At 45.3% G+C, this 22555-nt stretch overlaps 1 protein-coding gene across 5 annotated transcripts in view; it reads right to left on the reverse strand.

Moving 5' to 3' along the window:
- MOCOS (molybdenum cofactor sulfurase) overlaps positions 1-22555 on the reverse strand; it is a 60436-nt gene that overhangs the window by 32039 nt on the left and 5842 nt on the right. For 4 of the 5 annotated variants that reach the window (XR_005234780.2, XM_037982363.2, XM_073006358.1 and 1 more), the window contains exons 2-7: positions 20247-20336; positions 16812-16878; positions 15272-15913; positions 12114-12190; positions 10046-10245; positions 1797-1913 (exon numbers count right to left, since the gene is read on the reverse strand). Coding sequence is in view for 4 of the 5 variants with exons in the window: in XM_037982363.2 (XP_037838291.2) it covers positions 1797-1913; positions 10046-10245; positions 12114-12190; positions 15272-15913; positions 16812-16878; positions 20247-20336 (1193 nt within the window). In the remaining variant the exon portion in view is untranslated. The remainder of the gene's footprint in view (positions 1-1796; positions 1914-10045; positions 10246-12113; positions 12191-15271; positions 15914-16811; positions 16879-20246; positions 20337-22555) is intronic. The other variant, XM_007974247.3, reaches the window with a different exon arrangement.

The raw sequence follows: 22555 nt of genomic DNA on the forward strand, positions 1-22555 counted from the left end.
TCTCATTTTGCTCAACTGTAAATTGGGACCAATATCAATCTCAAGGGGCCATTAAAAAGTTTAATAGAAATACTTCATGGAAAGCATTTACCTAGAGCCAGGCACAGGGCTGGCTCACAGAGGGGTCAAAACACAGACTAAGGTTTCAGAAGCACCAAGGGGTCAACCTCAAGGTCTACCCGAGGCTGAGATGGGAGAAACATCACTGGTCACCCTCGTTAGTCTCTCAGTACTGAGGGGAGGCCTGCATCCCTGAGAGCTGCCCTTTGACAACAGGGAAAGGCAGAGATGCTTCCCGTGCAAGTGACCAGCCTCGGGCCACTGTGAAGGTCAAGGTCAGCTTGAGTGCCTCTGCCGGGAGGTGGGGAAGAAAGACAGGAGAATCTCAGTCTCCGAGCCCGGCTGCCTGGTGTTGGTCACTGGTCAAGCACAGTGCATGGAGCAGCCCCGGACAAACCTCGGTGCTGGATCCGGGTCAGACACCCGAAGAAATGGAGCCACAACATTCCATAGGACCAAATATTCTCTCTGGAGCTATGTTTGTGTTCTGAGCCTCCCTCTCCCTCTCTATTTCTTCTCCTCCCTCTCTCCTATCTCCTCCCTCTCCTTCTCTCCTATCCCTCTTTCTTTTTAAACAAAACTCAGTTCATGGTTAGTTGAGATCTAGTATATACAAAATTTCATGGCAACCAAAGGAAAATCAAATTAGAAACTCAAACCAATAAAGACTCTTTGCCACTCAAATTATTCCTAATGAAATGGTTCAAAACAGGCTACACCCTGAAGTGAAAATCCTCAGCCCAGGGGAGAGACAGGGAGGGTGGGGAATCTGGGAGATGCAGAATCCCTGGAGCCCTAGAAGATTCCACTCCACACCCAACCCAGACGTCGGCTAACTCTAGCTTGGAGGCTGTACTTCAAGAGGGCTGAACCAGGTAAGGGCACATCCTTACACATCCCTTGTTAACACCCCTCTCTTGCCTTTAAATGGTTGGCCTCAAAGTAAAAACCAAATCCAAAAGTCTGCTAAAAAGATAATATCTTGAAGCATTTTCTTTTCTCTTTTTTTTTTTTTTTTTTGAGACAGAGTTTCACTCTTGTTGCCCAGACTGAAGTGTAATGGCACAGTCTCAGCTCAAGCAATTCTCCTGCCTCAGCCTCCTGAGTAGCTGGGATTACAGGCATGCGCCACCACACCTGGCTAATTTTATATTTTCAGTAGAGACAGGGTTTCTCCATGTTGGTCAGACTGGTCATGAACTCCTTACCTCAGGTGACTCGCCTGCCTGGGCCTCCCAAAGTGCTGGGATTACAGGCTTGAGCCACCGCACCTGGCTTTTTTTTTTTTTTTTTTGAGACGGAGTCTTGCTCTGTCATCCAGGCTGGAGTGCAATGGTGTGATCTCGGCTCACTGCAACCTCTGCCTCCTGGGCTCAAGCAATTCTGCCTCAGTCTCCTGAGTAGCTAGGATTACAGGCGCATGCCATCATGCCTGGCTAATTTTTGCATCTTTGGTAGAGATGGTGTTTCACCATGTTAGCCAGGCTGGTCTCGAACTCCTGACCTCAGGTGATCCACCTGCCTTGGCCTCCCAAAGTGCTGGGATTACAGGCGTGAGCCACTACAGCCGGCCTTCTTGAAGCATTTTCCATTTGTATTCCCTTTCCTTTGTACATGCACAGAGTAGGCGTGGAGAAATGAGCCTGCACAGCAGCCCCCACCCCAGACGTGCAGGCAGCAACGGGTGTTCCTGGGTCTTGCTGACTGGTGTCCGGACTGCAGAGCCCTGTACCAACCTGAAAATTCTTCCTGACCATCTCGTTGCTTATGCCCAGGTGCCTCTGGCAGGCCCCAGTGTTACAGAAGCAGCCAGTTCGCAGGTGGATGTTGTAAAGACTGGCCATTTTGTCCACCTGTGGATTTAATGTAACATGGAATGAGCTGTTACCAACGTGCAGTTTTACTCTGAGAGTTTCAGATCAGGATTTGGACCTCTCTTTCCTAATAATAAAATGATGATACAAGCCTGGAATTGTCCCCTAAAATGCCATGATCTATCATAGGTTAAACATTGTATAAAATGTTGCAGTGGGGCTGGAGACAGTGCCTTCTTGGCATCAGCTGCACAGGGTTGGACCACAGAGCGGGCCCCGTGAAGTGCTATTCACGAGCAGCCCCGCCTCAGCTCGCAGCCTGGACTCCAGGTGTTACTGTGTCCATGCTGAGTGTGATTGATTTGCTTTTCCTACTTTCTCCAACTTTCGGTTTAATCATAAAATTGCTTTTCAGTCCAGAAGTTCCCAAAGCTCTTTCCTGCCCTCTGGAGGCTCTGGGAGGTGGTTCGCATTCACGTGAGGCCCTGGGATGTTTGCCCTAGCTCCTCCAGGCTGTGAGTCAAGGACTCCATTCCCCCAAGGGCCTGGGGGCCCAGTGGGAGTCCTCACCCTGGGGCTCAGGCTGAATTCAGCGGGAAGAGTCACTGAACTGCATTCAGGAAAATAAACACACCTTGCTCGGCTGGGTGAGCCTTTGAATTTTTCTCCCTGGGAAGTCACATGTGGGGTGGCCAGAGGTCACTGTGTGGTCAGCCAGGGATCTTGGCTGGGCAACGATGCCTCTCACAGACCCTTATTGAGACCGTGGCAGCCTTCATCTTGGCCATCTCCTCTGGTGTGTCAGTGAGAAGAAACCATTCTCTGGGTTGAATCGAGGGGCTTCAGATGCACAATTCTGTTTCTTCACCCTTGGCTAATGGCCCACTGGCATGCAGACCTGCTAGTGAATTCAGGAGTCTCCCAGCTCTAAGGTGAGTCCTGGCAGCTCTACTGGGCCCAGCCAACTCCATCTCCAGAGTCAGGTTTCCCTTCATCAGGCAATTCCTAGGGAGACCCCCAACCCCCTGTCCAGCTCCCACCAGGCTGAATTAGAATCCGCGTGGCTGCCCCTCACCTGCTCCCCCATATTCACCATTCCAGTTACCTTTGCTATGAAGTAGGCCACCCCAAACTAGGGAGAATAAAACAACCACCCTTTTATGCAGCTCATGGCTACAGTGTGGGAAAAATTCAAACAGGGCACGGAGGAGATGTCTCCTCTCTGTCTCAAAATGTCCAGAGTCTCAGCTAGGAAGACTCGAAGGCTGGAAGTAGTTTGGCATCTGGGGGTTGGGATCATCTGGAGATTCCTTCACTCCTGGGTCTTTGTGGTCCCCAGGCTGGAAGGGCTTCAGAATTAGGACCACCAGCCACAGTCCTGAGTTTGGCCTCTCCGTGTGGCTTGGCATCCTTGCAGCACGCACAGCAGCCTCAGGGAACAAGACAGTAGCTGACAGGGTAATTTCAGGCTCCAAAGCTAGTGTCCCAGGGAACAAAACCAACATGGCATCACCTCTTCTGATCTAGCCTTAGAAGCCATGCAGTGTCACCCTACCGGCACTCTGTTAGCTATGAGCGAGTCACAGATCAGCCTAGATTCTAGGGGAAGACTCATGGATCCCCAGCCCTCCATGGAGGAGTGTCAAAGTCGCATGGCAGGAGAGGATGTGAGCAGAAGACGCTGTTGCAGCCACACTTACCCTTTGTCCTAATTTCCGATTTATGCATCTGTCTCCTCTTGCCCTCAGCCCTGGGGAATCCCACACAGGCCCAGACTGTGCCCAGCCAGGTGAAGGACGTTATTTGCTATGGCAAGATGAGCACGGCATTCAGGGAGGACGGAGAAACTGGCCCAGCAACAATGCGCTGGAGGCTCCCAGCCTGGGAGCCTTTGTACCCAACATTTATTGCGCACTTACTTTATCCTGGGTGCTGTGCTAAGGGATGTATATACTGTATCTTATTTAATCCTTATATCAACACTATAATCAGGGTATATTGTTATCCCCATTTCACAGTCTTGGAGGGCTTAACTTGCCTAAGTTCACAGAGCCGGCAAGAGGCAGACAGACTCTGAGTCCCCACTCTTAACCACCATGCAGAGTGACTTCCAACAGTAGGAGAATAAAATTAGAGGCCTGGATATAGAACCCAAAATAAGAGCCCAAAGCCTTCTCATTGGCAGCTAAATTCTTTACACATCCCCTGATGAAAAAGAGACTGCTAAACCCAACTGATGTTTCCGAAGGCCACCAAAATCCCTGTGGAAATTCCCACATCGTGAAGTTCCCTGAACCAGGAAAAAATCATAACTGCACTTGCTTGAACTGACACAGTTAGTCATGCCTTAGCCACTGAACCCATTCACATGGTGAGCTTCCTCTACCAATGCACAGAGGGAGAAACTCGTCCTGTGTCTAGCCCTGGGGAATGAGACTCCCCAGACACCTAGACACACAGCCTCCCATCCTGGTGATTCCTCTTGTTGGAGGCTTCTTCTCCACCACCAATCCCATGCCCCTGCCACAGCACACACAATTACTTTTTTTTTTTTTTTTTTTTTTTTGAGACAGAGTCTTGCTCTGTCACCCAGACTGGAGTGCAGTGGTGCAATCTCAGCTCATGGCAACCTCCACCTCTCAGGTTCAAGTGATTCTCCTGCCTCAGCCTCCTAAGTAACTGGGGTTACAGGTGTGTGCCACAACGCCCAGCTAATTTTTATATTTTTAGTAAAGACAGCATTTTGCCATGTTGGCCAGGCTAGTCTCCAACTCCTGACCTCAGGTAATCTACCCACCTTGGCCTCCCAAAGTGCTGGGATTATAGGTGTGAGCCACCGTGCCCAGGCACATTTACTTTTGATTCAAGAATAAAACTTATGTTATCAATGACCTAGAATAACGTATTTAAGAAGGCAAACCTTTTGCCCCGGATGCATTTTCCACCTTCACCCCTCCAAAAGCATTTAAAATATTGTGCTTCTTAGAAATGTCAGGGCTGGTTCTGCCAGTACTGACAGCTGAGGGCATGGGCGCGAGGGGTCTGCACAGCGGCCATACTCGAGAGACCACCTGTGGCTGTCCAGTGTCTGCCCCTGAACACCAGTAAGGACCAAAATCTTCCCCAGGAGAACATTCCCCAAGTGTATTCTTTAGAAAGTGTATGGCTATTCAGAAAAGTGGGGGAAAAGATTCCTTGGGAAATGAATTTTGTTTGGGAAATCTAGAGTTTAGCAAATGTGGGTTGACTCCCTAACTCATTCTATAAAGACAGCATCATTTTAATACCAAAACATGGCAGAGATACAATGAAGAAAGAAAACTTCAGGCCAATACCCATGATGAACATAGACACAAAAATCCTCAACAAAATACTAAGAAATCAAATCCAGCAGCACATTAAAGAGCTAATCCAGCTGGGTACAGTGGTGCACACCTGTAATTGCAGCACCTTGGGAGGCCGAGATGAGCAGATTGATTGAGCTCAGGTGTTCAAGACCAGCCTGGGCAACATGACAAAACCCCGTTTTTACAAAAAATACCAAAAAATTAGCCAGGTGTCACTACTGGGTATCCACCCAAAGAAAACGTCATTATGTGGAAAAGACACACACACACATTTATAGCAGCACAATTCACAATTGCAAAAATATGGAACCAACCTCAATGCCTATCAACCAATGAGTGGATAAAGAAAATGTGGCATATATATATACCATGGAATACTACTCAGCCATAAAACGAAACAAAACAATGGCCTTTGCAGCAACTTGAGTGGAGCTGGAGGCCATTATTCTAAGTGACGTAACTCAGGAATGGAAAACCAAATATCATATGTTCTCACTTACAAGTGGGAGCTAAGGTAAGAGGATTCAAAGGCATAAGAATGATATAATGGACTTTGGGGACTCAGTGGGGAAGGATGGGATGAGGGAGGGATAAAAGACTACATATTGGGTATTATGTGTACACTGCTTGGGTGATGGGTGCACCAAAATCTCAGAAAACACCACCAAAGAACTTATCCATGTAACCAAAAACCACCTGTACCACAAAAAACTATTAAAATAAATTAGCTGGGCATGGTGGCATGTTCCTGTAGTCCCAGCTACTCAGGAAGCTGAGGTGGGAGGATCACTTAAGCCAGGAAGGTCAAGGCTGCAGTGAACCAAGATCGTGCCACTGAACTCCAGTCTGTGTGACAGAGTGAAACCTTATCTCCAAAAAAAAAAAAAAAAAAAAAAAAAAAGAAGAAGAAGAAGAAGAAGAAAAAGCTAATCCACCATAATCAAGTAGGCTTTATTCCTGGGATGCAAAGCTGGTTCAACATACACAAATCAATATGTGTGATTTATCACATAAACAGAACTAAAAACAAAAACCACATGATCATCTCAATAGACACAGAAAAGGCTTATAACAAAATTCAGCATCCCTTCTGTTAAAAACTCAACAAACTAAGAATCCAAGGAACATACATCAAAATAACAAGACCCATCTATGACAAAACCACACGCAACGTCATACTGAATGGGCAAAAGCTGGAAGCACTTCCCTTGAAAACTGGCACAAGATAAGGATGACCTCTTTCACCACTCCTTTTCAACATAATACTGGAAGTCCTAGCCAGAGCAATTAGGCCAGAGAAACAAATAAAAGACATCCAAATACAAAGAGAAGAAGTCAAGCTATCTCTCTTCACTGATAACATGATTCCATACCTGGAAAATCCCATAATCTCTGCCCAGAGGCTCCTACAACTAATAAACAATTTCAGTAAAGTTTCAGGATACAAAATCAATGCATGAAAATCAGTAGCACTTTTATACACAAATAATGGCCAAGTTGAAAGTCAAATCAAGAATGCAATCCCATTTATAATAGCCACAAAAATAATAAAATACCTAGGAATCCACCTTACTAGGGGGGATATCTACAATGAGAATTACAGAATACTGCTAAAAGAAATCAGACACCATGCAAACAAACAGAAAAACATTCCATACTCATGGATAGGAAGAATCAGTATTGTTAAGATGGCCATACTGCCCAAAGCAATTTACAGAGTCAATGATACTCCTATCAAACTACCAATGTCATTTTTCATGGAATTAGAAAAAAAAAAATACTCTAAAATTCATATGGAACCAAAGAAGAGCCCAAATAGCCAAAGCAATCCTAAGCAAAAAGAATAAAGCTGAAGGCATCACACTACATGACATCAAACTATACTACAAGGCTATAGTAATCAAAACAGCATGGTTCTAGTACAAAAACAGACACATAAATCAATATAAAAGGTTAGAGAGCCCAGAAATAAAGCCACACACCTACAACCATCAGATCTTTGACAAAGTAGACAATAACAAGCAATGGGGAAAAGACTCTCTATTCAATAAATAGTGCTGGGATAACTGGCTATAGATATGCAGAAGATTGAAACTGGACCCTTTCCTATCACCACATACAAAAATAAACTCAAGATAGATTAAAGACTTAAATGTAAAACCTAAAAGTATAAAAATCCTAGAAGAAAACCTAGGAAATACCATTCTGGACATAGGCCTTGAAAAAGACTTCATGATGAAGACTCCAAAAGCAATTGCAACAAAAGCAAAAATTGACAAATGAGGCCTAACTAAACTAATGAACATCTGCACAGCAAAAGAAGTTATCAACAGAGTAAACAGATAACCTACAGAATGAGAGAAAATATTTGCAAACTATGCATCTAATAAAGGTCTAATATCTGGAAGCTATAAGGAACTTAAATCAACAAGCAAAAAACAAACAACTCCATTAAAAATGGGCAAAGAACATGAACAGACCCTTATCAAAAGATGACATATATGCAGCCAATAGCATATGAAAAAATGTTTGACATCATTAATCATGAGAGAAATGCAAATTAAAACCACAATGAGATACCATCTCATACCAGTTGGAATAGCTATTATTAAAAAGTCAAAAATTAACATATGCTGGTGAGGTTATGGATTAAAAGAAACACTTATACACTGCTAGTGGGAATGTAAATTAGCTCAGCCACTGTGGAAAGCAGTTTGGAGATTTCTAAAAGAATTTAAAACCGAACTACCATTGGCCGGGCATGGTGGTTCATGCCTGTAATCCCAGCACTTTGGGAGGCTAAGGCGGGTGGATCACATGAGGCCAAGAGTTTGAGACCAGCCTGGTCAACATGGTGAAACCCTGTCTCTACTAAAAATACAAAAATTAACCGTATGTGGTGGTGCACATCTGTAATCCCAGCTACTTGGGAGGCTGAGGCAGGAGAATCACTTGAACCCAGGAGGTGGAGGTTGCAGTGAGCTGAGATTGCGCCACTGCACTCCAGCTTGGGCGACAAAGCGAGATTGTCTCAAACAAACAAACAAACAAACAGAACTACCACTGAATCCAGCCATCCCAATTCCTTAATTAAATTACTGGGGTATACCTAAAGGAATATAAGTCATCCTACCATAAAGGCAAATGCACACATATCTTCATTGCAGCATTTTCTCAACACCAAGGACATGGAATCAACCTATATGCACATCAGTGGTAGACTGGTTAAAGAAAATGTGATACATATACACCCTGGGACACTACACAGCCACAAAAAAAATGAAACCAGTCCTTTGTAGCAACATGGTGCAGCTGGAGGCCATTATCCTAAGTGAATTAACATAGAAACAGAAAACTAAATACTGCATGTTCCCACTTATAAGTGGGAGCTAAATATTGAGTACACATGGACACAAAGAAGAAAACCACAGCCACCGGGGCTGACTTAAGGGTAGAAGGTGGGAGGAGGGGAAAATTGAGAAACTACCTATCAGGTACCCATGTAACAGGCCTGCACATGTATCCCCTGAACCGAAAATAAAAGCTGGAAGAATGCCGGGCACAGTGGCTCACGTCTAATCCCAGCACTTTGGGAGGCTGAGACGGGCAGACCACCTGAGGTCAGGAGTTCAAGACCGGCCTGACCAACATGGTGAAACCCCATCTCTACTAAAATACAAAAATTAGCCAGGCATGGTGGCGCACACCTGTAGTCCCACCTATTCGGAAGGCTGAGGTGGGAGAATCACTTGCACCCAAGAGGTGGAGGTTGCAGTGAGCCAAGATCACGCCACTGCACTCTAGTCTGGGTAACAGTGCAAGAGCAAGACCCCATCTCAAAAAAAAAAAAAAAAAAAGTTGGAAGAAAAAAATAAAATAAAAATAAAGAGCCAGGTATCTCCCTCGCCCTCTCTCTTGCTTCCTCTCTGGCGGCACATACTAGTTCACATTTGCCTTCCTCCACGAGTAGAAGCAAACTAAGGTGTTCACCAATGCCCAGTCTTCCGTCAACAGAACCATGAGCCAAATAAACTTTTTTTTCTTTGTTAAAAACAAAATGTGGGCCGGGCACAGTGGCTCACACCTATAATCTCAGCACTTTGGGATGCCAACACAGGTGGATCACTTGAGGTCAGGAGTTCAAGACCAGCCCGGCCAAAATGGCGAAACCCCATCTCTACTAAAAATACAAAAGTTAGCCAGGTGTGGTGGTGCGTGCCTGTAATCCCAGCTACTTTGGAGGCTGAGGCATGAGAATCACTTGAACCCCAGAGGCAGAGGTTGCAGTAAGCCAAGATCATGCCATTGCACTCCAGCCTGGGTGAAAGAGCGAGACCCCATCTCAAAAAAATAAATAAAAATGTGGATGCGGATGTGCTTTCAAGGAAAAACCAGCACCATCTTCCAAACACCCAACAATTGAATCCAATCCCCACTGAGCTGCTCTGGGAATGACCTTTGGTTCCTGTTGTCCATCTGTGACATCCCGTCTGATAACCGCCTACCACCATGCCTGAGTGCTCAGTGCAACTCTGGACATTTTAGTGGACCAGGAAGTGAAGTGAGCAGCTTATTCAACTATAGCAAAGACCCAACGGTTCCCCACCTGCCATCAGAAGAACTGGACTCTTTCTTCCCATTTGAAAGTTACCACTTTTGGCTGAGTAAAGAGGGTGGAAAATGAGGGTGAATGAGGGTGAAAAGGCATGTGGTTGAGGGCCAGGTGGCCTCTTCAACAGCGCATGGACTTTGTCACACTGCATTGCTCTCGTCTGGAACTCAGACGAGTTGTAATAAGGTCAGCAGGATGGAAAGAAAACCCACCTGGGAGTAACCAATGATGTTCCCTTTGTCATCCAGCACATTAAAATTGATGATTGGACCCTGAACCTCGGGGCTGCTGAACTCGGAATCGCTGTAAATCCTCACCACAGCGGCTCCGTTGGGGTACCGGAGAGAGGACAGGGCCACGTAGGTATACTGAGCCAAGGTGAAGGTGTGCTGCTTTATATTCTCCATTCCACCTCAAATCAATCATGAAACACAAGAGAATCATGACCTTTATGTAAATTCACTTTTTTTTTTTTTTTTTTTTTTTTTTTTTTTGAGACAGGGTCTCACTCTGTCACCCAGGCTGGAGTACAGTGGTAAGATCACGGCTCACTGCAGCCTCAACCTTCTGGGCTCAGGTGATCCTCTCACCTCAGCCTCCCAAGTAGCTGGGACTACAGGCATTCACCACCATGCCTGACTAATTTTTGTATTTTTTGGAGAGATGGAGTTTCACCATGTTGCCCAGGCTGGTCTCCAGCGCCTGGGCTCAAGTGATCCACTTGTGTCAGCCTCCCAAAGTGCTGGGATTACAGGCATGAGCCACCACGCCTGGTACCACTAACTCACTTTTAAGAAAACAAGTTTGTTATAACTGGCAAACTCTGACCTCACATTAATAATTTTAAATGCGTGTAAATAGTGGATGGCACTGCCCTTATGACAAATGTTTAGGTGTCCGGTACTGAACAACAGAATTTCCCATAGGCATTCCTGTCATCCTCTTTTTTCTATATAATGTTACTTAGACATTTAGATATTTAGACCGTTTGGTAACAGATCACAAAATGTATGTTTTTTCCTCTAAACATGTTTTTGCTGTTTGTTTTTATTAATGTTTAAATCATTTTAAAACTACACAAAGCAATGAAGAATACGTGCTTCTACATGAATGAACCTTGGAAATGGCGCTAAGTGAAGCTAGACACAAAAGGACAAATGTTGTATGGTTCTACTTAGAGGAGTTACCAAGCATAGGCAAATCCACAGAGAAAAAAAGTAGTTCCAAGGGTTGGAGGGGGAGGAGGAAATAGGGAGTTATTTTGTAATGGGTACAGAGTTTCTGTTTGGAATGACAGAGTTCCGGAAATAGAGAGTGGTGATGGTGGCATGACATTGTGAATGTACTTACTATGACTGAGTTGTACACTTAAAAGTAGTTAAAATGGTAAATTTTATATTATGTATTTTTTACCACAATTTTTATTTTTTAAAAAAGGAACAATTACATAGGAAAAAAAAAAAAAAAACCAGGGTTTGCCATATTGTGGACTGGTACAGTCAACCTTTGCATTCCAAGGTGCCTGGTCCTGATAGACCCTGTCAACTGCAGTTTGAGGGCCCTGTTAATATCTTTCCTTGGAAAGTACTCACTACTCAGTGCCTGTCTTCATTGACTCCTCCCATTGTCCCAGATCATGCCCACTCACCTCCCTGCATTGCCATCAGGGCGACCCTCTCTTCCCATGAATCCTGTCTGCCCCTAGTGTTGGGCTAAGACTAAGGTTAAGGCACTGAAGCGTTCCATTACTGTGACAAAAGAGCAATGGCCAGGAAAGAAAAGCAGGCGTCATGCGAAGACCATCAGCAGACACAGTGGTTGGGTGCCCATGGTTAGGCATCAGTATGACCTGGGTTAAATCCTGGCCTGAAACGTGTTTAACCTCTTGGAGCATCAGCTCATTCATGGGCAGAGCTACCCCGTGGGGCAGTGGGGAGGACCCAGAAAGGCAAGAGCAGGTAAAGGCCTCAGGATCTGTAACCATTCCCAGGACCCAGGGAGGCTCCTCCCATTCTGTGAAGCTATCAGTCTCCTGATTTGGAATGTCTTCTACCTGTTAAAATGTTATTTTGGCTGAAAAAACAGAAAGCAATCCAAAAACCCCACCTCATTCTCTTGCTCTCTGAAGTGGTTTTGAAGTTACTAGGAATCAAATTTAACTGCATGGAGTGCCAGTCACTTCCACAGACTCTGTCTCCTTCACCTGAATCACACCTGTGCCAGAGCTCCCTCAAGGACACAACAGGAGCAAACTCCACAGGGATAGAAACGTCCACTGACCTGTGAGGCGTTCTAGGGTGTCAAATCCATGTTTTAGCGCGATCACATCAAGGAATGAGATGGTGCCATCTTCAAACCTATAACCACAGGGTGAGAACTGGTCAAGCTGTGGCCAAAACAATCCATGTGCATTTTGTGGTATATAATGAGCTTTAGATTTTAGGCTTAGCTGTTGATATGATTTGGCTTTATGTCTCCACCCAAATCTCGTCTCTAATTGTAATCGCCAGGTGTTAACGGATGGACCTGGTAGGAGGTGACTGGATCATGGGGGTGGTTTCCCCCTTGCTGTTCTCATTTTGTGATAGTGAGGGAGTTCTCACGAGATCTGATGGTTTTATAAATGGCAGTTCCCCTGGGCTCTTCTCTGTCTCTCCTGCTGCCTTGTGAAGAAAGTGCCCACTTCCCCTTCCACCACGATTGTCAGTTTCCTGAGGCCCCTCCAGCCATGCAGAACTGTGAGCCAATTAAACCTCCTTTGTTTATAAATTACCCAGTCTTGGGTAGTATCTTTATAGCAGTATGAAATTGGACTAATAGAGCTGTAATCTATCAATACCTTCCCTCTGCTGTCTTATAAAACATTACTCTGCCCTTCAGGATGGGGGGACTTTGTACACCAAGACCTGTCCGGCTGCCTCTGGCTCTGACCCACTCTGCAGTTTTCTTGGGCTGCTCTAAATTTCATAGGGTGGCCAGGTGCAGTGGCTCATGCCTGTTATCTCAACACTTTGGGAGGCCCGGGTGGGAGGATCACTTGGCCAAGAGTTTGAAACCACCTGCCTGTGCAACACAGCAAGACCCCATCTCTACAAAAAATGTTGTTAAAACTAGCCAGTTATTAATTGATTGATAATTATTTATTGATCAAATACTTAATAGATTCTTTCTTAAAAGAGGAGTTTTTTGTTTCTGTCAAGGGATGTACTTCACTGAGTTATAAAATACATAAAGTTAAGAACATAGTCAAGGTACCCATTCAATAAACCTTTAGGTTGAGTATTAAATCTCTTGAGTTCTGGTCCTAAGTTCACAAGAAAAAAAATTGGCTTATAGTGGTAAATAAATATATTCAGCTTTCTGGGAATGTTGGCGTGTCATCTATTGTAAAGTCATCTACCTGAATCAAAGGAAAGAGGTCTGATCCCCCCAACCCACCCATGCCCTGGCCCCCAGTGAGCTGCCCCACTTCTCTTGGCCTTCAGGTGCCCTCATTGGCCAAATTAAATTTGAGGTGTCACTTTGTTCTGCCTGTAAGCTACGTTATATTATGCCTGTCATTCTTTTCTCATTTGGTTCTGTTACATGGTAAATTATCACACTTGAGTCAAAAGGTTTTACATGAGCATTCCTGTTTTAGAAGCCCCCCAACTATGGACAAGTCCTAAATAAAAGAGACATCAAATAGCCTCCTAACATTGCCCCACCATTCTAATACTTCACCTATGTTAGCTCTAAAAGGACAGTATTATCATTTCTCTCTCTCTTTTTTTTTTTTTTTTTTTTGAGATGGAGTCTTGCTCTGTCACCCAGGCTAGAGTGCAGTGGGCATGATCTTGGCTCACTGCAACCTCCGCCTCCTGGGCTCAAGCGATTCTCCTGCCTCAACCTCCTGAGTAGCTGGGATTACAGGCACCCATCACCACACCCAGCTAATTTTTGTGTTTTTAGTAGAGACAGGGTTTCACCATGTTGGGCAGGCTGGTCTTGAACTCCTGACCTCGTGATCCACCCACCTTGGCCTCCCAAAGTGCTGGGATTACAGGCGTGAGCCACCACACCTGGCCCAATATTATCATTTCTACTTTACAGAAAAAACATGAGGTGCAGAGAACAAGTCATACGTCCCCTCGCTGGTGCACAGTGGAACGGGGACTCATTCCCCAGTGGTCCAGCCTCACGCATACACAGCTAGTGCTAACTCTATTGTCAAGGCCATGGCCCTACATGCAGGACCCTTGAGTCTGTGTGGGTTCCATGGGGATCTAAAGCCCTTCCCATCTGTGTCCCAGGCCTCCAGAATCCTGTAGGTGATTAGTTGCCTACCCAACCCTGTGTCACCACTGTTGATCCAGCAGAACCCTGAGTCAGCCACCATTTTCAGCCTTGACACATTTGACCTTACAGGTCCCAGCTGTCACTATCTGAAAGATTCCTGAGCATAACTCACACCACCTGCCCTTGCAGCCTGGGGATGAGGCATATGCCAACAACCCAGGCAGAGGCCTCTGGCATTTGAGGGCAAGTGACAGCCTGTACCCAGACTCCCTCTGTAACACTCATAGTGGGGCTCACTGAGGTTGCTGCTAACACTGCCTCACAAGTCTGTGGGTCTCTGCTTTAACTGATTCTTCCAGCTAACTAGGTGCCAGGCTGAGCTGATCCTAGCTGCTGGAGAACCAGCTATGCTGTCAATGTGTGGGCAGACTTATTCCAAACGGTGCCACCTTTTAAAGCCACTGGGTTCACCTTTCAAAGCCACTGTTTCAACTGCTGCAATCTCTTGTCAGTGCTGAGGGCAAAGGCCTGGTAGCTCACCCTCCTTACACCACGGGGGCCTTTCACCTCTCCTGTGTGCAGTTTTTTTTTTTTTTTTTTTTTTTTTGAGACAGAGTCTTGCTCTGTCACCCAGGCTAGAGTGCAGTGGTGCGATCTTGGCTCACTGCAACCTCCGCCTCCCAGGTACAAGCAATTATCCTGCCTCAGCCTCCCGAGTAGCTGGGACTACAGGCGCCTGCCAACACGCCCGGCTAATTTTTTGTAATTTTAGTGGAGACGGGGTTTCACCATGTTGGCCAGGATGATCTTGATCTCCTGACCTCGTGAGCCACCCGCCTCGGCCTCCCAAAGTGCTGGGATTACAGGCGTGAGCCACTGCGCCCAGCCCTCCTGTGTGCAGTTCTTATCTGCAGGACCTGGTCCTCTCACAGCTCTGGAGAAGTCTCTCAAATGGGGGCAGAATTCACTGAACCACCTGTGTCACCTCCAGTCAACCTCTGCCTCCCAGATCTGAGCCCTGCCATCAGCCTGTCCCTGCCAGCAACCTGAATTCTGCTGACCCCCAAAGCCAGACCCACCTCTTGCATAATCCTCCAGGAGAAACAGACCAGCCCCCACCTTGCTGAACTCCTCTGGCCCCTCCCCTGTGGCAGGGTTACCTTTGAGCCACCGATGGCCTCGGGATGTAGAAGTCTTCTCCTGCTAGGTAGGCAGAGGCTGTGCCTCCTCCAAAGTAGGTCTTCCTCAGTAGAGGAGCCGCACGATTATGGACCAGCAGAGCACCCAGGCCCGTAGGGAACCCGAAGATCTTATAGAAGGAGATGGGGACAAAGTCGGCCTGGTGAGCTGACAGGTCCAAAGGCGAGGTGCTCACATACGAGGCTGCGTCGAGCAGCACAAACCACTTCCCAGGCGTGCTCACAGGGTGCAACCGCCCAGACTTGACCTCTTCTATCCAGGACAGGGGGTATCTGACTCCAGAAAAGTTACTCTGAGCTGGGTAGCAGAAGAGATGCGGCAGTTGGCAGTCTGGGTCGCTGACCGAAGCACCACGTTCCTCTGCAGACCACAGGTCCTCTGGCCTGACCGGGGTGGACTTGACATTTATGGCCATAGTCACGTTCCTCATGCCCACTACAGAGGTGTGGCTGTCGGTGAGGTAACAGAACTGACTCCCACTGCTCTCTGGGCCCTGGGACACCCATGGAAAGGCCTCTGCCACCAGTTTGAGAGCAGCCGTGCTCCCAGAAGTGAAGATCACAGTGTAGTCCTCTGCGCTGGTGTGGAAGTGCGCCAGGATTCTGGAAGAAGCACAACATCCCCACAACCCCCGGATCTCAGCCCCAGCGCTGAATGTTTGCAGGCTGTTTTGTTTCTATTAACTATGACATCTCTACCTTAATGGATAGATAGGCTTTGCCACAGCTGTGAAATTAGAGCAGGGGCAATGGAAGCCGTGGGAACGAGTTCCAGTTGGCGAAATCCTCTTACCTCCCAAATATCACTGGATATTTCCAATTTGATATGACGAAAATCCATGATAAACTTAATCAGAGTTGACACTACCCTCTCTCCTTGGTGCTTTCTATGTAGCTCTAACATAACAAGGTTTAAGCAGTAATCAACCTGCTTACATTGCTTTTAATTTTGGCAACCCTAATAGCAAAACAGTACCACTTTCAAATTTGAAATAACTCAAAATTGTGTTAATAATTTTAAGTACCACCTGGAAATTATTTGCCAGATACTATTACATGTAGAAAGTATAGAGAGCTGTTTAACATACAAATACTAGTAAGAAAAGGGGGAAAAAAGGGAAAAAAGACAGGAAGAAAACAAAGTGCCTAATAAAACTTCTTATGAAAAGGAAAACCAGAGAAATAGTACTTTTCTTCTTTCTGAAAACAAGACCTGGGATCCTGGGTCACTCCCTGTCACTCTGGCACTACAGAGTCTCTGGAGCCACACAGAACAGCTGTGTGCATCTACCTGTGCCTCTCACCTGCCCCACATTGCATCTACTCACCCCTGCCTTTCTGAACTCTGACTCTGATGTTTCTCAACATGCATGCATTGCCTTTTAGCCAACTGTGATCCTCCTGAAACCAACTCAGAACCTTTGTGGGATGCAGGCAAGTCTTAGGAAGGAAGTCTGTCTGCCTAGGTATGCCCAGTTCGGCAGGTGTCCCTGATGCTTACCTGTAGCGCACCTGCTCCACAGTGTCATAGGTGAGCTTGCTGCTGATGTTCTGGCTGTGAGGATTACCTGGCACGTTACAAAGACAAGGCCACCAAGTCACTACTTAGGGTCTCTTCTTTTGTGTTCCTTCCAAACCCACTCCCTCAGTTTCTCAAAAAGCTCAACATAAAACTACCATATCACCTCACAATTCCACTTCTAGATTTCTACCCCTCAAAAATGAAAACTTATGTCCATACAGACTTGCACGTGAATGTTCATAGCTTTATTCAGAAAGCCAAATTCTGGAAACAATATAAATGTCCATCAACGGGTGAACAGATAAACAAAATATGCTACATCCATAAAATAAAAGTGATTTGGTTTTTTGCTCTCTTGCTCTGTCACCCAGGATGGAGTGTAGTGGCATGATCATAGGTCACTGCAGCCTCAAACTCCTGGGCTCGAGCGATCCTCCCATCTCAGCCTCCTGAGTAACTGTGACTACAGGTGTGCACCACTACACCCGGCTAACTTTTTAAAATTACTTTTTGTAGAGATGAGGTCTCACTATGTTGCCCAGGCTGGTCTTGAACTCTTGGGTTCAAGCAATCTTCCTGCCTCAGCCTCCCCAAGTGCTAGGATTATAGGCATGAGCCACTGCGCCCAGCCAGGGAAGTTATTTGCCAATAAAAAGGAACAAACTACTGGCTATGTCATGAAAGAACTTCAAAAGCATGGTAAATGAAATACTCCAGACACAAGAATATACAAAATGCATGAATCAATTTACATTAAATGCCCAGCAAAAGAATTGTAGAGAGATACACAAAGTCGATTAGCAATTGCCTGGGGCTGAGAGCAGCAACAGGATTAGCTGTAATGGGCATGAAGGATCTTTTTGGGGGAATGAAAACATCTAACTGATTTATAGTGGTGATTGCATCACTAGGTCAATTACTAAAAAAATCGTTATTGGACACCTGAAATAGGTTTTTTGTTTGTTTGCTTGCTTTTTTTAGAGAGACTGAATCTTACTCTATCACTCAGGCTGGAGTACGGTGGCATGATCATAGTTCACTATAACCTTGAATTCCTGGGCTCAAGGGCTCCTCCTGCCTCAGCCTTCTGAATAGCTAGCACCACAGGCATGTACCACCACACCTGGCTGATATTGTAAATGTTGGTTTTTTGTAAAGATAGGCTCTTGCTATGTTGCCCAGGCTTGTCTTGAACTCCTGGGCTCAAGCAATCCTCCTACCTTGGCCTCCCAAAGCACTGGGATTATAGGCCTGAGACACTGTACCCAACTGGTAAATTTTATGATACGGTTAAAAAAAAAAAAAAAAAAAACTCTCCTCACTAGTAAAACCAAATGTGATCGGGAAGAGTATTTTAGAGCTGGAAGTCAGCTCAGAAGCAGGCCAGTGCAAGAGGTTCTTCTACATGTTCTGGACAGGTGGCAGTGGCTCTGTTTTAACTCCAGAGAACGTAGTATACAGCCTCAGGAGGCAGCCCTTTTCTCCAAGCATGAAGCAGAGCCATGAACACCACTTAATCTAAGTCCCCACCTATTGCCCTGCAGATCCCACCACCGCTACTGATACCATTCCTGCAGAAATAATTGATCCCGGCCTCCAAATATGTGAAGGGGGCCACTGTGCTGCCCTTAGCCACCCACTCTCAAGGATGAAGGCCCTCCTCCCAATTTCAATCTTCCTTTTAACTTCTAGTTTTGCTGCCTTCCCGGTGTCCTCACCAAGTGTGTCCTAGAGTATCATGACCTCCCTCAAACTCAGCCCCCAGACAGGCCTTGGTAGGGCCTGACCTATCAGGCCAGGCACCAGCATTTCTCAGGAGCTATATGTGCTCATTAACGCAGACTTTGCCCTTTTGTTTTAGATTTATTTTTTCCTTCAAAATACACGGAAAGATTGCACTGGATTTCTGGCCACTGCAGCTACCACACGTTCTGTTTCCACATTGCTAGTAGCCTGTGGGACCTGGTAATTATCCTAATTATCTTTCCTCTGCTTGGCTTTAGCTCTGCATCGTTAGAACCACCTGTAATCTCATCTCTGCCATCTCTCAGGCTTTCCCACGGTTATGGCTCTTGCAAAGGTCAAAGAAGGAGAATTACAAGTCCCTTTGCAAACTGCAGATTAAAATCAAGATAAATCCCTCCTTGGCACCTTCCCAGAAGACTGTTCCCCAGATTTAAATATCTGCTGGCTGCATAGAGCCAAGATACAAACCCGTTAATGTGGCATAAGAGAAGTATCCTGAATCAAGGCACTCTGGTGGAGGCTAACGGCTTGGGCTCTGGAGCTAAACTACCTGGAAACCCAGCTTCTAGCTCCCCCAAGCTCCAGTCCTTCCTGTAAAGCCTCAGACTAGTTATTTGCCCTCTCTGGGGCCCCATTTCTTCACCTATAAAACAGGAGTGATACCAGAACCTATGCTTCTTGGGTTGTTGTGAGGCTGAAAAGAGAAAGCTCATAGCGAGTACCTGATAAATGTTATTTATTGCTATTCTCATCACAAATATTACAATTGTTACTGCCACTATGATTTCAAATTCCCTTTCCAAAGCATGTGAGGATCATGTTGTGCTGCTAATAAATGCCACTGATGACAATACCATTGCTCCTAGAACAAAGATCAAGCATCTACAATGTCCTGCACTGGCTGCTTCTCCCTCCCTCCCCATTCGGACCTCTCCCACTCTCCTCCCTCCATGTTCCTGGACTGGTTCCTGAAACCACCACAGGATCTTGGCTCAGGCTGTTACCCTGCCTGCTCGCACTTCTCCCCATCTTGTCTGAGTGAATTCTGGCTCATCCTCCTCATCCACTCCACTCCAAAGGAAACTTTCCCTGACATACACAAGCCAACCCCACTGTCACTATAGATACAGCCTGGCCTGGAACTAGGCACGTGTTGTCCATAGTCCTTCACACCGTTGGTAATCACATTTATTTGGAGTTCACTTAAGGTCTTGTCTTCCAGGACTAGATCACAGTGTCCAAGAAGAAAGGGATTTGTTTATTTTGTTCCCATTATAGCACTGTGCCACACACATCATAGTGGCTTGATGAGCATTTATAGAATGAATGACTGAACTAACATCCCTCCTGCTGCCCTACTCTCTGCACTGTACAGGGTCACTCACCACCATCAAACACAGCACCTTTGAATCTCTGTGCCCTTCCTAACACTGGCCCCTTCTTCTGGTAGTAACCTGTGTGTCTGTCCCTGAGCCAGCTCCCTCCATCCCGGCCACACGTTTACAGTACAGAATGACCCAGGGTGCTTGCCTGGCCCCTATCTTACATGGGGCTTATTCAGCTTTTTGTGGTCAGAACAGTCCCGGTCTATTAATCCAACATTTAATATGCATAGGTATATCAGCTGCATGTAGTTGACTAAAACCCGTTTCAGGCGTTTTTCATTACCGTAAGTGTTTTCCATGAGATCATTAGTGAAGCTTTCGAGCTGGCTCTGGGAGAACAAGGTGGCACCTGCATGGTCAAGGTAGACAGTTCCTGAAAGAAAAAATAAACCTGCAGGTTTTTTTTCATGGGTATTTCAGTCCTTTTACCTAAATCTGGTTTGTATAAGCCCAACCGATGCCATCTAATGCATGTCGACGTAACTCCAGGCCACTGACTTGAGCCCAGTGCCTCTTGATATGTGCCTCTTAATCCAAGTGTAGGCATGAGCAGTGGAAGGACCGTGCTTCTAACGCTGAAGGACCTTTCAAGCCCTGAGAGAGCCCTCCTGATTAATCAGCTCTCTTCACTCTTTTGTGAACCTGGAACAGTATCCCTCACAGAGAAGGTGCCCAGCAGACATTGGTGATGAATGACAGCAAAGCTGTTTCACATTGTGACTCACAACCTGTTCTGGAGGTTCTGGGAGGATTCCTGAGGGGAGAGTCCTGATCCTACTTTCCCACACTGCTCTGCACCCCTCAACCCTAATGCAGCTGTGAGAGCTTCCAAGAATACAAGGAATGCAAATGATCCTTCCAGCCTCTCTCAGAGAGAAATGCAAATTTAGATGAAAACAAGATACTGTGGTTTACTGATCAGATTGGCAGAGATCAGTGGTTGGATCCCTCACTGTGTGAATGGAGCTGCGGCGAAACAAGCTCACTGGTACACGGCTGGTAGGAGGGTACACAGGTACACCTTCTTTATGCTCAGCAATTTGGCAACATCAGTTCACACTTTAAAATATACACACCCTTTGACCTAGCAATTCCTCTTGCAGGAATTCATCTTACAAATACCCACATTTTTGTGGAATGACCTGAATATCAGGATATTCAACGAACTGTTGCCTGCAATAGCAAAAGATTGGGAACAACTTAAATGTCCATCGATGCGCTTTTAAAATAAACACTGTACACTATCTAATAAGTATTGACATGAAACAAACTCTGAGATACCCTTTTAAGTACATTTAATAAGAAGAGATTCATTCATTCACTTATCAAATGTTTTGTATAGAATGGGTTGTTTTATCAAAGCTTAGTTGAGACATAACATAAAATTCACCCTCTTAAAGTATGCAATTCAGTAGTTTTTAACATATTCATAAAATTACATAAATACCATTAATTTTAGAATATTTTCATTCATCCCCAAAAGAAATCCCATATAATTACCAATCACTCCCCAGTGCCTCCAACCCCAGCCCTTGATAACCACTAATCTACTTTCTGCTTCTCCAGATTTGCCTATTCTGAACATTTCATGTAAAAGGAACCATACAATATGTGGCCTTTAGTGTCTGACTTCTTTCACTTAGCATAATGTTTTCAAGGTACATCCACATGGTAGCATGCATCAGAACTTCCTTTAATGGCAGAATAGTTTTCCATTGTATGAATATACCACATTTTATGTATCCATTCATCTACTGAGGAATATTGGGTTGTTTCCAGTTTTGTGTATTATAAATGATTGCTGCTATGAATATTGGTGTACAAGTTTTTATGTGGCTGTATTTTCTCTCATTTGGTGGGTTGTCCTTTCACTTTCTTGATGGTGTTCATTGAAACATACAAGTTCTTTTTAACTTTGATAAAATACAATTTGTCTATTTTTGTTGTTGCATTTTTGGTGTCGTAAATTATTGTCTAATCCAACAAGGTCCTAGTGATTTATGCTTACGTATTACTCTAAGAATATTATACTTTTAGCTGTTTCATATTTAACTTTGATCCACCAAGTTAATTTTTGAATGCATTATGAGGTAGGGGTCCAAGTTCATTCTTTTGCATGTCAATATCCAGTTATCCCAATATCACTCATTGAAGAAGTTATTATTTGCCTCATTGAATAGTCTTGGAATCTGTTGAAAATCAATTGACCATAGACATATGGGTTTATTGAATTAAAATTCTATTTCATTGGTCTATATGTGTATACCTATGCCAATATTACACTGTCTTTATTCTGTAACTTTGCAGTAAGTTTTGAAACTGGAAAGTGTGATTCCTCCAACTTTGATCTTCAAGATTGCTTTGAGGTCAGGTGCGGTGGCACACACTTGTAATCCCAGCACTTTGAGAAGCCGAGGTGAATGGATCATTTGAGGTCAGGAGTTCAAGACTAGCCTGGCCAACATGGTGAAACCCCATCTCTACTACAAATACAAAAGTTAGCCAGGCAGTAATGATGTGCGCCTGTAATCCCAGCTACTCGGGAGGCTGAGGCAGGAGAATCACTTGAGCCTGGGAGGTGGAGATTGCAAT

This window comes from Chlorocebus sabaeus, chromosome 18 (assembly GCF_047675955.1).
Source record: "Chlorocebus sabaeus isolate Y175 chromosome 18, mChlSab1.0.hap1, whole genome shotgun sequence".
NCBI classification, from domain to species: domain Eukaryota; kingdom Metazoa; phylum Chordata; class Mammalia; order Primates; family Cercopithecidae; genus Chlorocebus; species Chlorocebus sabaeus.